Source organism: Amia ocellicauda, chromosome 16 (assembly GCF_036373705.1).
Source record: "Amia ocellicauda isolate fAmiCal2 chromosome 16, fAmiCal2.hap1, whole genome shotgun sequence".
Lineage (NCBI taxonomy): Eukaryota > Metazoa > Chordata > Actinopteri > Amiiformes > Amiidae > Amia > Amia ocellicauda.
The window spans coordinates 15635896-15651873 of record NC_089865.1 but is presented as its reverse complement, the minus strand read 5'-3'; the positions used below and the strand labels follow the sequence as shown (position 1 = coordinate 15651873).

At 44.1% G+C, this 15978-nt stretch overlaps 2 protein-coding genes across 3 annotated transcripts; one reads left to right on the top strand and one right to left on the bottom strand.

The window, feature by feature from the left end:
- Nucleotides 1–239: 239 nt before the first annotated feature.
- On the bottom strand, nt 240–5509 carry bcs1l (BCS1 ubiquinol-cytochrome c reductase complex chaperone). 2 transcript variants are annotated; one of them, XM_066687263.1, is made up of 8 exons: nt 5362–5509; nt 4386–4757; nt 4011–4150; nt 3086–3280; nt 2875–2938; nt 1320–1489; nt 971–1088; nt 240–759 (listed from the first exon to the last, which is right to left on the bottom strand). In XM_066687263.1, the coding sequence occupies exons 2-8, from the start codon at nt 4703–4705 to the stop codon at nt 507–509; spliced, it is 1260 nt and encodes a 419-aa protein (XP_066543360.1). In that variant the 5' UTR covers nt 4706–4757; nt 5362–5509; the 3' UTR covers nt 240–506. The 2 variants fall into 2 exon arrangements, with proteins under 2 accessions (XP_066543360.1, XP_066543361.1); XM_066687264.1 differs by having other exon boundaries at nt 4386–4745.
- A 13-nt stretch (nt 5510–5522) lies between these two features.
- On the top strand, nt 5523–15198 carry znf142 (zinc finger protein 142). Its single transcript, XM_066687254.1, has 9 exons — nt 5523–5747; nt 6767–6995; nt 7080–7607; nt 7895–8170; nt 8359–9183; nt 9512–9689; nt 9795–13062; nt 13439–13544; nt 13817–15198. The coding sequence occupies exons 2-9, from the start codon at nt 6806–6808 to the stop codon at nt 14329–14331; spliced, it is 5886 nt and encodes a 1961-aa protein (XP_066543351.1). The 5' UTR covers nt 5523–5747; nt 6767–6805; the 3' UTR covers nt 14332–15198.
- Nucleotides 15199–15978: the final 780 nt, after the last annotated feature.

Sequence of the window (15978 nt, the reverse complement as noted above, 5' to 3'; positions counted from 1 at the left end):
TTGGTTGTAAGACGTCTACACATTCCTGCACAGTTCTAAATGGGTTTTTGTTGTTGTTGGGGACACTGAAAAGAAAGATTTAATTGTGTAAGACACTCTTCTCACCACACATGGTACAACAGATTCAACTTTTAAACATCCATTTTACACTCCCAGTGTTATCTGATTAAGTTTGATTGAAAATATAAATACCACACAGATCTCTTCCAAACGAATATGATTCCATCTGTATTCTTGCAGTCATTTTAGGTACAATATTTATTATAATACAGATGGTACAATCACAAACCCAGGTGACTTAGGAAGCACATTCCTACTACATGTTCAGTTCCAAAGAATTAAAGTAGCTGCACAAATGCACATCTCAATACAGATTTGTAGTCTGAAACAACATCTGCTCAATAAATTAACCCTGATCAAAAATCCAGAGCATGGCTTCTGGGCTAGTTTTATTACCGATTTATTTCAAAAGAGCTGCAGGCTGTCATTCCTTTTTCCATTGTCCTTCAGTGTATGATGTCTGCTATATTCTTTAGGGAGCCTCTGGGATCGAGCTTGTGCATCATGAAGTGTCCCTGTACCTGGGCAGCACTGAGATTCTGAGAGACAGCCAACGCCAGTTCTGCAAACTGTTCGCTTTCTTCCACGGGCTCATTGGGGTAGAACCTCTGGAACATCTGGGTGAGCTGCCAGTGTGAACAGGGCCCCACGTATTGCTTCAGGTCCACACGGCCAGGACGGATCAGAGCAGGGTCCAGCCTGAGACAACATAGAACACATGAACTGATCACATGACACACTGTTTACAATAGCAACTATATAACTTCTGATGAGTTTTACTTCAGCAGTTTTATCCTGTGTGACCAAAAGTTCAACATACAGCTGCACCTTGGGAATAGTTAACTGTGAATAAAAAATACCCTCGATCTTAATATAACAAGCTCCAGTGCTGGGAGTTTTTGCCCTGTACCTGTCAATGTAGTTGGTTGTCATGAACACAATTCTAGCCTCAGAGGAAGCAACTCCATCCAGTGCATTTAGGAGACCGCTGAAGGTCAGTCTTCCCATTCCTTGATAGGTCAGTGGGTCTGTGTAGAATAAACAAACGCCAGTCAGCGCATTACAACCTCACAACTTGCACACCTGAATGCAAACGTTTGTAAGAATGCTGAACTGAGATCAATACACCCTGCTTCTCTTGATTAATGTAGTTTGTGCACATGATCTTATTTGCATATTTTACCAGTGCTCTAAACTTGCTAGGGCCACCAGATACAAGTGAAGCACAAAAGCCCCTCCCCCCCAGCGCCGTGCCGTACTCTCAGCTGCCAGGTCCCGGCTGGTGAAGGCAGCGTCCACGTCCTCCAGCAGGATGATGCTTTGCTGCGGGGCAGCGCTCAACAGGTGGTTGAGCCGGTCATCAGACAGGCTGCGGTCACTCAAGCTCAGCAGACAAATGCTGTACTCCATCTCGCCCGCCAGCGCTGTGCTGAAATTCATCGACACAGCATTACTGTAGGACCAGCGGCCTTTCCAAACACAACTGGACAGACAGGTTGACAGACTTAATTCCACCAAGGAAATTTAAGCAACTTAATGGATGAAGGTAGTTTAATTCCCTCATACAGGTAAATACAGTTTCCCCTCAGCATAGTCCATAACAGTGTTCATTTCAACAAAGAAAACTATGACGAAAAATATGAATCAACGACCTATTTTCAGCGACAATAACTATGATGATAATGAGACAAAATACTGTGGAAAAAAAATATAACTAAAAAGAAATGCCTTCTAATTGTAGCTGACTAAAATGTGATGAAATCAAAATTCAACACAAGACTAATGGACATAAATTGCAGTATTTTGCAAGGCGGCCAGTCAGGGAGCGGTTTCATGGTCCAATGATAATCATGCATGCCTTGACTCAGTCATTCGTTTAGCGCAGTATATCACCAATGGGATTAGTGGGATTCTGCAGCTCTGCACAGAAACACAGAAATTGGCACAATAGAATGAGACCCGATTGTACCCAAGCATGTGTTTTGCTAAACGTTGAATGTGCTTGATGTGGTTTACTGTATTGGGCTTAATGCAAAGTTGATACAGATTGTGTGAAGTTAAACGCCTGTTCTTTTGTATGGGGCTGGTAATTAGTAAAGTTAGGCTCTAACTGGTTAATTTATAAGTACAGTAAACACAATTCACACTTGGCTACAGTAGGGCTTAACAATATGCTTTTGCTTTTAATATCACTTTAAACATCCAATATTTTGTGCATCAGCGGGGGAAGTCTTTGAAAATGAAATGTTAATGCAAAAGCCATTTGAAATGTTAATTTACACGAATGTGTGTACTGGAATATAAAAATACAAATGGGATGATTGTATTTGCATTTTGACCTAAATAATGTGTGCATAAATGGAAAATGAAAATGCAACTGTGGGATTACATTTACATTTGAGTGCACTATATGCTTCCATACTGTTCTTGTAACTATTTTTATTACACACATTTTCAAGAGAGACTTGTGACCATGAAGTTTACAATAGCTGTTTGTGACTTGATTGCAAGTCAATCAATATGTTTATGTTCCGCATCCATCAACTAATTGATGTAAACATCTTACATCAGACATAATGCATAATGGTAATAATGATGTGTAAAAACAAATACATGGACTAAAATAAACAGGAGTTTTCATCGACTAATATTAACTAAAACTTATGAAAGATGAAATTACTAAAATGTGACTAAAACTGATAAGCATTTTAGTCAAAAGAGTAAGACTAAAACTAAAATCTAAAATAGCTGCCAAAATGAACACTGGTTAAGAAAAATATTTTTCTTTTCGTGTTAATTTCATGCTCCACTCACATGAAGCTGCTCTTCCCACATCCTGGAGGACCATATAGCAGGTAGCCCCTTCTGTAAGGGATCCCTGAACAAAGGAAGGAAACGAAACCAGGGTATTTAGGCTGGTGTACTGGGACAACCACTGGAGATACAGTAATCCATGATTAATGAGTTCATAAAGGGTGATGAAAGCCATAAAGACACTTCAGGAGACACTCAGTTGATGCTGTACCTCGGTCAGTGTACCACTTGGGGTTGCTAATAAAGTCCTTCACATCATCCACAATCCTCTCAGACAAGCCCTTCTCCAGCACCACCGAGTTCAGGGGTCTCCGTCTCCGTGGAAATCCGAACGGACGCCACTCAGCACCCATGGCCGTGTACATCACTGTCCTGCCCTCCTGCTGCTTCAAAGCCAACTCTCTTGCTGCCATGAAAATATGTTATTTTCATAAGCACCTGGGAGATATACCGGACAATGTACCACAAGAACCATATACAAGCTTTTAATATGTTTTATGTCTCCTTCAGGTCTTGCCATTTTAATTAATACATTCCATACAAGAGTAGTTAACGTTTCGACACTACCAGCGTCTTCTTCAGAGCAATATATATATAACATTTCTTAATTTTTCCTCTGTGGATTATGCGAGAGGTCTTCAGTGCATTGTGCATGAGGTTATAGTATAAATTATGTTCTAAACAAGACATGAAAAATAACAGATTAAGTGGTTAAAATGGTACAGTGTTCAAGGTGAATTACACAGGTGATTCATATCGCATTATTCTTAGTGTTTCTGTGTGGTAGATTCAGAAGTTTTCATTGTAAGTCACAGTGGTGAGCTATAAATATATCCTGCATTATTCTAAAACTTAAGGTAGATGATTTTTATGTTCAGGTTTTGTGGATTCATTGTATAGTATTGTTTTCTTTCACTCTCAATCTTAGTCAAAGGCTTCCGTAGATAAAACCGGACCGGTTTAAACTTTCCTGGGAGTCCTTATTACAGTATTACTCAAGTTTTATTTTAACTGAGAAAGTATACATACACTAAATAATCAAGACTGAATATTAACTCATTGGTATAAGAGGAAGGGGGCTGAGGTTGTGTGTGTAGGATCTAAAAAGAAGAGAAAGGTGTGGGGTTGTACAACACCTTCCTGCAAGATGCTAAAGAACACCTCGCGGTCTCTTCCCAGGGCAGTGAAGGTGACAGATTCCCAGGGAGTGCCAGAGTGGAGGTCAATCATCTGCTTCTCTCTGGTCCTTTCCACTCGAATCCACTTGGTCTTATACCTGCAGGGAAAGTGGCACACCTTACAGGCACTGCATTAAGCTCAAGAATCAAAAACTGAGGTAGCACAACCAGTGAAACATTCATGTGCTACTGACATGAGGTAAGAATAAAAAGAAACCAAGACTCAGACTGCACTATGGGATCAGTAAGGCTTACTTATTAGGCATCTCTGTTTGACCATTTGATTTTACTTCTGCTAGCAGTTCCTCTAAAGAAAAGTCACGTGTTGCTCACCATATTAGGTGGTTGCCTGGACTGGGGAGGAAGTCGAACTGTGTGCGAACACGGCCGCTCTCGTGCTGCATGTAGGAGGTCTCCACACTAAGGTGCTGCGTTCTGTGGGCGTGCTTGGTGATCCAGCTCAGCAGCCACTGGTAGCTCTTGTCCTTGCTGGGCACCTCCAGTGTGATCATGTAGTGCCGACGGAAGGCAATCATGCCCAGTTGGGCCCCCTTCCTGGCTACAGCAAGTGCTGTGCCCACACCCACCAGCCCAAACCCAGCCCCAAAATAGGGGTTGTCCTTCAGGGCGCCCAGAAAATCAGAAAATGGCATGGTAGGACCCTTCAATCACAACAACTCAGATTGTTCCCTTCTGCAGGACACCCTGAAACACAAGTGGGACAATAAACCCAGGAAAAAATCATGCCTAAGACAATCAAAATTCATAATACTGAAAATATAAAACCAGAAAGATGAGAAAAAATAGATATATTATTATTATTTATTGATTAGCAGACGCCCTTGTCCAGTTATGCAAAACAACATTTTGTGCATACAATTGTTGATGCTCCAGAGCTTTTGAAAAAGATGACTGTGTTTCCACTATAAAAGTATTTTGGATATAACGAGGTAACTACGTATACATCTGAATAAATTCACTTTCACTGAATTTAATTTAATAGCTTGTTCTAAACTGTCTCAGAAAATGTAACTTGGATTGTGTTTTTTTTGCCGTTGTTGTTGTTGTTTCCACATATGACACAGACTTAAAATATATCACTTACAAGGGGGTGGGAATCACATATTTTTTAATTTGAAAAGAAATACAGAATTTTCAGTAAAATACGTCATATCATTAAAATAACTGATGAGGTGGCTCCAATTGCTATTTTTATACAAACGAACCAAGATTGCCCTCTAAGACATCTGCTGTCAAACATTGCATATTTACACATTTTTTGTATAACTTATATTTATGATTTCCTCACCCATCTCCCCAGAGCTGGAAAGACAGCAGTGTCGTTTGAATGCACTTCAGAAGCGAGCACGCACATGGCGACCTCCAGCACACGTCCGGTGTTGCACTGTCATCGGTCCCCCCGAGCGGCGCTTCGCCATGGTTCCTACTGCTTATTCACAGTCAGAAATGGTGAACAACCGGCTGTATGTAGCTCGCTGTACATGCAAACATGTATTTTATACGCTTCAGAGATCAGTGAGTTGATAATACACGTGCAAAGAATAAAGTGCTACATCATACGAACACATGGTTATGTTTAGCTGCTGGGGCGGTTCAGTGGAGCAGTGACTTTGGTGCTCCCCTCCCCTACCTATCCTACATAAATAAACAAAAATGGCGGCGCATAGCGGTGATGTGAGTACGGACTACTTTCATGCCTTTTATTACCTCGGAATTCATTGTATTGATATATTTTTGTTGTAAGAGCCTTGTGTGAAAAATAATATATGATACGTGTTACCAGGATTTAGTCAGGAAACGCATTTCACAACACTACCGTAGTCTCATGGGAGCACACTCACAATCTGGGACAAACTCCCCAGCGATGTGGCTGAAAGACAATTTGGGGACATTCAAAAATAGACTGGATAGGATCCTTGGATCACTTAGTTATTAATGGACACCAAACGAGCACGATGGGGCGAATGGCCTCCTCTCGATTGGACACTGTCTTATGTTCTCACAGAAAATGCTAATGCAGCTAAGCTATGCATTGTTTATTTTCCGTACATCTTTTAAACAAGTAAGTTACTGGGCGATTCAGGGTCTACAGTAATTCATGGTATGAACTGTGTTTTGAAAATACACACAAAGAGGTGTTTCTAAGCATTTTAATATTGCTTAGCATCCTAATGCAATAGGTTGTTTTCCAGAACTGAGAAGCGTGAAGGCTCGTTTGGGAGGCTGTCAAATTTGTTCTTGAATTGCAATGTTATTGATTTTTGGGGTCTCCCCTCCCCTCGTCATTGTTGTTTACAATGTTGGAAATCAAGATAAACTATACATATCTGGAAATGAACCTAAAAACACAATCAATCTATGTATTTTATACAAGGTAAATAAAAGGTTTGATACATATTGATTGGACTGATTTCACCGATCTCGATTAGCACGGGTCTTCTCTACCTAAAATAATATTGGGTAGTCCATGACTAGTGATAATTTGTGTCTGTGAAACCAGCCCATACAGTAATTGATTAACCCTTCCCATTTGGAGTAGAAATGAAAGTACATTAGCAAATGAGTCATGTGAAATGTCAATTTAAATCTTGCCATACACTGTGTATGTGTATTTAGTCCTATATGTCATGATTAATTAATTTTTTTTTTTTTTAAATAGTCTTTTATTTACATATTTTATTTTATGGACTTAGAAGTGAAGACGGGGGGAACTTAAACATAGATCCAGGAGGATGGAGAGCAGCCAGAGCAGTTTGGTTTTGGATGGGCAAGAGGAGAAACGCAGTGCTGTACAACAAGGTCCCCAAGAGGAAGCTCTTGTAGAGTCATCGTGTCCAGAGCCGGGCAGTGGCTCTGCACTTACCATAGACCGCAGCGTGGACTCCGACCTCTTAGAGAAAATTGTGGGCAGTGATACAACAGGTAACACGACATAGGGGGAAAAAGTGGTTAGAGATGTAAATCTTTTTTTTTGTAATACTTAAATCTGTAATCTCTCCCCAACAGAGATCACAGAAGTCTCAGTGGAGACAGAAGGACTGTACCACTGTGAGAAATGCAGGCAGAATTTCCCCGACAGCAACCTGTTCTCCTCTCATCCTTGCTTGTTGTCACCCAGTTCCCCCATGACTGAGCCCTCGACTGCGGTGGCCTGTGTGGAAAAGACCCAGTCGGGATGTTACATGTGCCCATTATGTGTAGAGGCTTTCCCCCTCCCCAGTGCACTCAAGCAACACTTCCGGACACACCGGGATGAGCCCAGTGGGCCTGTCTCCTGCTCCGAGCCGGGCTGTGGGTTCAGCACCCTGGACCGACAACAGTACCAGAAGCACCTGCGCTCCATCCATTCCCTGCAGCTGGTCTCCTGCGCCTTCCGCTCCTGCCGCCTGGCCTTCTGCAGCCTGCGGGAGATGGAGGCGCACCGGCGAAACCATTTCCCCTTCCACTGCACGTGCTGCAGCTTCGTCACAGCCAACGCCAAGCAGCTGAGTGACCACTGTCGAGGACACCAGCGCTCCGGTCCTGCTCAGCGTGGTGAGAACTCTACTCCAGACATCTCCGTTCCCGAAAACCCTGAGTTGTGTACTGCTTTTTGTGGTCAAGAAAGGCTGTTTGTTTTTACCAGTATTATGAAGTTTAGTACATATCCACTATATTTAATTCTATACATGTCACATTGGAAACTGAAAAATAGGAGAAATTGTGTTTATCGAATCTCTGTTTCCACTAGTTGCATTTTCACAGATTCTGTGCTATGCCCCTCTGGCAGCATGGCTTCCTTGTTGTGATCATAGTTGTGCTTTTATTTATTTTTTGTTCAGAGGAGAAACCCGACGATTCAAAGGCTCTTCCAGTGCAGGAGTCTGAGGTGGAGCCAAACAAAGCGGTGCAGGATGAAGGTAGTCTGTCGGTGCCAGAGAACGGACGAAGGCAACCAGCAGTCAGAATCCCTAGCTTGAAAACAGTAGAGTCGCAAGATGAGGAGGAAGAGGAGGAAGGAGCAGAGCAAAGCAGAAATAAAGCAGCAATTGAGGAAGAGGAGGAGCAGGATGAGGAAGTAGCCCCTAACGTTGATTCTGCAGATGTTCACCTCAAAGGTATTCATCCTAATCTGGTATGAATCGAGGGCTGTCCAATATGTAAAATGTATACTTCAAAGTTAATTTAGCCTAATCTTTTTATTGAGCTTTCCATAATTGTTACAGTGAATATATAATTAAATTTGATAATTAGTATGATAGATAAATAGATGTTAATTACTTTCTGGCATCTTCTTACTTCTTAGCGCACATAGCCAAAGGAATGGAGCACCTGTATCGCACCCACATTTGCCCAGAATGCCGCCGCTGCTTCAAGAAACGCACACACTTACTGGAACACCTCCACCTGCACTTCCCTGACCCCAGCCTGCAGTGCCCCACCTGCCAGCACTACTTCACCAGCAAGAGCAAGCTGCGCATCCACCTGCTGCGGGAAGCCGGTGAGAAACTTCACCAGTGCCAGATGTGTGAGTACAGTGCGGTGGAGCGCAACTCCCTGCGCCGGCACCTGGCCAGCGTCCATGGAGAGGAGTTGGAGGACAGCTTCTATTCAGACGTGTACCCTTGCCCCACCTGTAAGAAGACCTTCCGGCTCAGCCAAGCCCTGAAAGCCCACATGAAGTCCCATCACACCACGTCCGATGTGCAGCCCCTGCTCTGCTTCCAGGAGGGCTGCTCCTTCAAGTCTATGGATAAGAAGGAGTTCCAGAGACACGCCAAGGACAGTCACGGTGTGAAGGCGGTGGAGTGCCGGCACCATGCCTGCAGTGCCTTCTTTGGTACCAAGGAGGACATGGAGGCCCATCACCGCACACACCTGGCCTTCCACTGTCCACAGTGTGACTTCTCCTGCTCCAACAAGAACACCTATCAACGCCACAAGCGCCAGGGCCACCCGGGCACCGAGCAGTTGCACTGCAACTTCTGCCCTTTCACCTCCTTCAACCCTGTGGAGTTTGACGAGCATGTGAGTCGGCTGCACGCCAACGAGAAGATCCACCACTGCCCCCAGTGCAGCTTCGTCACCGCCCACAAACGGGTGCTGGGGCGGCACATGCTGCTGCACACTGGTAAGTCTGCGCAGTGACCGAATCTAAAGGCTGTCTGACTGTGTTTCTGTGTTACACTGTTAATATTGTCTTGACCTGTGTGGCTAGTAGATCTATTTCCTCTTTATTCAATCAGCTTAATAAGTGCATTTACTAGTCTGAATTTACTAGTTACTAAAATCCAATCCTTTATTGTTAATATTTTATTAAACATAGACATTAAATGGCCTCTAATGCATGGTAGGAATAGTATGCTATAATAATATTTTTAGTATTGTCTGTTGCCATATTTGTGTGGATATTTGTATTTTCTTTTCTTATACTGTATTTCCGGGTCCTTTTTGCCAAGGTGAGAAGCCCCACAAGTGTAAGCTGTGCGATTTTCGGTGTCGGGATGAGACCTACCTTTCGAAACACATGCTGACGCATTCTGATGATAAGAACTACATGTGCTCAGAATGTGGCTACGTCACCAAGTGGAAGCACTACCTGAACGTGCACATGCGCAAACATGCTGGGGACCTCAGGTTAGTTTAGCTTAGACTACAGTTTGTGAGGCAAACTCTCTGATTTAACAACCACGCCATTTCCTATTTTGTCCCTAATGATTTGCCCTTGTTTCTGCTCCAAAGGTACCAGTGTAACCAGTGCTCGTACCGCTGCCATCGTGCCGATCAGCTCAGCAGTCATAAACTCCGGCACCAGGAAAAGTCCCTGATCTGCGAAGTGTGTGCTTTTGCCTGCAAGCGCAAGTATGAGCTGCGCAAGCACATGCGTGTCAAACACTCACAAGGAGGTGACTACCAGCTCCCTGTCTTCCAGTGCAAGTACTGCAGCTACAACACACACTACCGCCAGGCACTTTTTAACCACGAGAACTGCAAGCACACTCGACACCGCGAGTTCCGCTGTGCTCTGTGCTCTTACTGCACTTTCAGCAGCACCAGCCTGTTTTTGCACAAGAGGAAGGTCCATGGTTATGTGCCAGGGGACAAAGAGTGGCTGGAGAACTATGCTAAACGGGAAAGAGAGATTACTGTATCAGACTTACCACAGGGCTGCTGTGAAAACCAAGCTGTCCTCCCCGATAAAGTTAATAGCACTGCTGAGGGTCATGTGACTCCAGATGGACCTGGTAGTATTCAATTAGATTCCCACGTATCAGTGGTGGATGCTGCAGTTGCTAATACAGAGGACATACTGGAAGGCAGCTGTGTCTTTGCAAACACTAATGAAAGTACCTCGGAGGCCCTAGATAAATGCAGCCAAGGAACTCCAAGTAAAACGGGAACAGGACAACTGTGCATAGAAGGATGCATCTCTGAAAACCATGTCAGTTGTAATGGCAGCCAGACTGGTGCTGTTACTCAGGAAATGTCCATTGTAGAGATCTCTGAAAGCCAGAAAACAAGTGTGGATCAAGAAGAATGCTGTACATTGGTGTTGACTCATATATCAAATATAAGCTCTAGTGATATGTGTTTACCTAGTGAGACTGAACATGTTGGAAATGGTACTTTAGAGGGACCTCTTACTGATCCCAAACTGCTGTCTAATCAAGGCATTGGGGCACCTCTTGTCAATCGGTTGAGGGAAGCAGAAGAAGAGGATATGGTGATGGCAGATTGTGAAGAACAAAGTGACCCTGAAGAGAGTGAGGTGCCTCCAAAAGAAATTGGAGGAGTTAGAGAAGGCTTGGACACCCTTGAGCAAGGCAGGACACATGCAATGGATGTTGCCAACCAAGAGATTTTGAAGTGCACAATTTCAGATGAAAGGGAGGAAGCTGGGTTGTCCTCACAGTCCAGAGGCCCAGATAAGTTAGAACTCACTCATTCTGAGTCTGTGTTAAAGGCCCTGAGAAAGCAGGACAAGGACCAGGCTGAAGCCTTAGTCTTAGAAGGGAGAGTTCAGATGCTGGTTGTTCAGACTAAAGCAATCGTATTCCGGTGTGATCAGTGCTCTTATGTGACACGCAAGCAAACGTCCTTGAGCCAGCACTGCCGGTCATCCTGCCGAGCAAGGAAAGCTGTGCTCCTGTGTGGGGATTGCGGTGTGGTTTTCAAGCAACAGCGTGGTCTTGATACACATAGGCTCAGGAAGTGCCCTGCCATCCTAAAGAGGAATAGGTTTCTCCGGAAAACCAACGCAGGACCAGTAGTAGCTGAGAAATCGGGAGAACCTGCAGAAAGTCATGAAGTTGAACATTTAAGAGTAAAAACATCTGGGATGAATCAGTCAGAAAGTGGTCTTTCAGCTCCCTGTAGTCCTCCTAGCAGTGAGAAAGCCAGCCAGTCAAATGACATGCAGTCTAAGCTAAACAGTTCAGAGAAAGAACCCAGTTGCTCTTCTGAAGCCCACATGGCTATCATTTCAGGCCATGTTGACAGGACTGTGGAGGAAAGACTTAGTACTGAAGATAGTGCTCAATCACTCTCTAAGGAGGGAGAAAATATTCCTTTGAGTATTGCGATGGAAACCGATTCTGTACTCCCTTCTTTAACCTCCTCTAATGATACAGAAGTGTCAGAAAGTTATGAGCAAGTGGGTGGAAAATTCAAGTGCAAAAGCTGTGGTTTCACCTGTTGCAGGCTCTCAACTATTGATCGCCACTGCACCATGTGCTCAAACCGCAAGTCTAAAAAAAGAACTTTGTGTAGACCAAAGCGGCAAAAGACACTTAAGCGTGTTAAAGAGGTGGAAGTAGAGGATGCCAATGACAAAGATTTTGAGGGAGAAGAGGAGGAGGAGGTAGAGACTATGGAGAATATTAAGAAATCAAAGACTGGCCATCGTTTCTCTTGCCCTACCTGTCCTTTCGTTTGCCATCAGAAAAGAGCACTGGACAGCCACTGTAAGCGGGGCTGCTTGAAGCCAAATGAGATCCAGTGCCAACTTTGCTCATTTGTGGCCAAATCTAAAGAAGCCCTCAACCGCCATGGAGTCATTCATGGTAAAAAAAGCCTTTCAGCTGCTGTAGAGGGTAAGAGGCCTCGGCTTCAGTGTGAGCTGTGCTCCTTCACATGCAAGCAGAGTCGGTGCCTGAATCAGCATGTGGCCCTCAAACACAAGGGTGTGAAGCCGCATAGCTGCCGATTCTGTGAATTCAGCACCACGCGCCGCTACCGTCTGGAAGCTCACGAATCTCTGCACACGGGAGTGGGCCGGCTCTCCTGTGAACTCTGTAGTCAGACCTTCGGCACCAGGTCCAAGCTCCGGCTGCATCGACAGCGTGTCCATGATAAGCGGCCCACCCACTTCTGCTCGTTCTGCGACTACAGCGGCTACAGCCTAAATGATGTGAACCGACACAACCTGAGCTGCCACACAGGGGAGCTTAGTCACGCCTGCACGCACTGCAAGGCCCTGTTCAGCTCGGAGACCGCGCTCAAGCAGCACTGTCACCGGCAGCACCAAGACCCCACCAGCCTAGCTTGCCCTCAGTGCAACTTCACGTGCCACAGCCAGGCTACCCTCAAGGGCCACCTGCTTCGCAAGCATCCCCAGCTGGAGTGCCCCACCTGCCAGGTGGTCTTCCAGAGCCGAGAAAGCCTTGATGACCATCGCAAGACCCATTTCACACAGCGATGTCCACTTTGCCCATTTGCTGCTCGTGAGCGCCAACCTCTGGCCCAGCACCTCTTGGATGAGCATGAGGACGGTGCCCCTGAAGAGAAACCCCTGAAGTGTGCTGCCTGTGGGTTCTCATGCCGCCATCAGCTGGTCTTTGAACAGCACGTCCGTTCTCATGGTGGCACCCGCCTCTATAAGTGTACCGACTGCCAATACTCCACCCGGAATCGGCAGAAAATTACCTGGCACATCCGCATCCACACTGGAGAGAAACCATACCACTGTGAGCAGTGCAGCTACGCCTGCGCCGACCCCTCACGCTTGAAGGTAAGCCACTTGTTTTCACTTAAAACTTAAAAAAAGGCCTTAATTGTAGATACACTGATATAGAGGTAGCAATTGCAATAGACACCAAAGCAATGGCTTATATTCCATTGTATACAAGAGTGTCTCAAAGAAAAAATAAATGACTTTTTTAAGCCATTCAAATAATCATAAGAACCACATTTTTCTTTTTTTATCAAGCTTGTCCTGGTTTTTTTATATTTTTGTGGAGTGCAAAATGTGTATTGCTTAATATGCAACTTCAAGATTTTCCTCTTCGTTAGGATTTATGGCCTGATTTAAGCGTTTTCCTTACCTGCATGAAAAAATGAAAAGAAATGAATTGTTTGTGAAAGCTGTTCGGTTGTTTCTATTTCAGTATCACATGAGAACTCACCAGGAGGAGCGCAAGTATCTTTGTCCAGAGTGTGGCTACAAATGCAAGTGGGTGAACCAGCTGAAATATCACATGACAAAGCATACAGGTATGAGTTTCTGTTATTTTTTTATTTAGTAATTGTGAAAAGTATTCCATTATCTGTTCAGATGCAGAGGTATTGAGAGATAAAGGTATGATTATAGAAAGAGCCACACCCACCCGTGAGCATCATAACTCTCCAACGTTGTTCCCTGAGAACTCAAGAGTGCGTTCCAATCACACCTCTCTCTGATCAGTCTTCCACTGTGTGCAAATGCCACGGATGTAACTGTGTCTCTTCTTCCCCCGCTCTCCTGTGCTCGTGTGGCGGCCCTGCAGGTGACAAACCATACAAGTGTGAGGAGTGCGACTACTGCACGAACCGCGCCGACGCCCTGCGCATCCACCGGGAGACGCGCCACCGTGAAGTGCGCTCCTTCATCTGTGAGAAGTGCGGCAAGGGCTTCAAGACCCGCTTCCTGCTCAAGACGCACCAGAAGAAGCACAGCGAGGAGCGGCCCTATGTGTGCCGCTTGTGCCGGCGCGCCTTCCGCTGGCCCGCCGGGCTGCGGCACCATTACCTCACCCACACCAAGCAGCACCCCTTCCATTGCCTGCACTGTTCGTACCGCGCCAAGCAGAAGTTCCAGGTGGTGAAGCATCTCCAACGCCACCACCCCGAGCAGCCCCTGGAGCAGAGCATAGGCAAGGACCCCGGGCCCCATGCGGTCTCTCTGCAGCAAGCCCGGCTCGAGGTGCTGGAGGAGGGGCCTGGAGGAGGGGATCTGGTTCAGGAGGCAGAGGAGCTGCAGCAGGAAACTGGGGAGCAGGAGCAGGGAGACGCAGGTAGATAGGGGCTGTTACCAGACTTGCTTGATAAGGACTCCACTGTATTTCTTGCAGTAAATCAAGATTGGTTATTTCTTTTTCAACCTTCATGGGTTTCAGAGAAAGAAAACGGGACTATACAGGCCTTTTCTTACTGTAAGTTGTCTGATCGAGGATTTGTGAAACGAAGGGGGTGGGGGCACAGCAGCAGCCCAGATACATTGATTTTATTCTCTCAAATTCATTAAATTATATTTTCTCCTAGAGCATCATGAGCTCTTGCATCGGTTTATCTTGGAACAGAAGTGCATTATGAGTCAATCCTTTTACATCTGATCTACCCTGTATTTTTTTTCTCTGGATTTTTATTTTGTTCAAACCACATTCATTTTTCCAATTTTTCTGGGATAGCAGACTCCTCTTCAGCTCCTATTAAATGTATGTTACATTAATCATTACTGTAATAATGTGGAATACTTTAGACTTTAAGATTACAACAAAAAAGTATGCTAGATTTCACTATATATGGCTGAAAGTTACTGTAAATGCCACCAGGATAGTGTGCCTGATACTTAGATAGACTCTTATATGCTGATCTTAAACACTTTCTAGCCAGCAAAAGAACATGGGGGCATTTAAGCAAGAGAATGATGTGAAATCATTTGTCTAACCTTATAACCATGTGCTGTATGCTTGAATTCAGACCTTCCAAAAACAGTGTTAATTGCTACAAGAATGCTACATTTCTGCTGACCACTTCACTGCCTTTCTAATTAAGATGTGTAATTAACTGTATATTATGTATTTAAAAAGAAACTTAAGGCTCTACAAAATACCATGTACAAAAATATGTAACCTGACAGTGCATTGTCAATTAAAAAATAAGAGAAGAATATTTTGTTACAGCAAATCAATGTACTCTATTCACAGAGTCTCCTGTGCATTTTACCTCACAAGCTTCATCTATAAATTCAGTCTGTCCTTGAAAAAAACAGATGGAATTACAAAAGGCTAACTACACTAGACTTGGTAACTCACTCCTAATAGGTTTCCTTGTGTATATTTTAGATTTTTGTAAAGATAAATGTTTTTTCATCATAAAGACAAATCTTTGAGGTGCATAACTTCCTTGAAACAGAAAATCACAGCCTCCCAGCTAGTGAGATCCAACCACTGCATTAAATTTATGTCGTTGAAACTGCCTAGTCATGTTTCCATCAGTTTTATTCCATTTCTGTTGAATTCTGCTTAGAGCTCCCTGTTAAAGTCCCCCTGACATTTTTTTTGTTTTTGCAGATGAGCATGGTGTACATACAGTACTGTGCAAAAGTTTTAGGCAGGTGTGAAAAAATGCTGTAAAGTAAGAATGCTTTCAAAAATAGACATGTTAATAGATTATATTTATCAATTAACTAAATGCAGAGTGAGTGAACAGAAGATAAACCTAATCAAATCCATATTTGGTGTGACCACCTTTTGCCTTCAAAGCAGCATCAATTCTTCTATGTACACTTGCACAAAGTCAGGGATTTTGTAGGCATATAGTTAGGTGTATGATTAAACAATTATACCAAACAGGTGCTAATGATCATCAATTAAATATGTAGGTTGAAACGCAATCATTAACTGAAACAGAAATAGTTGTGTAGGAGGAATAAAACTGGGTGAGGAAC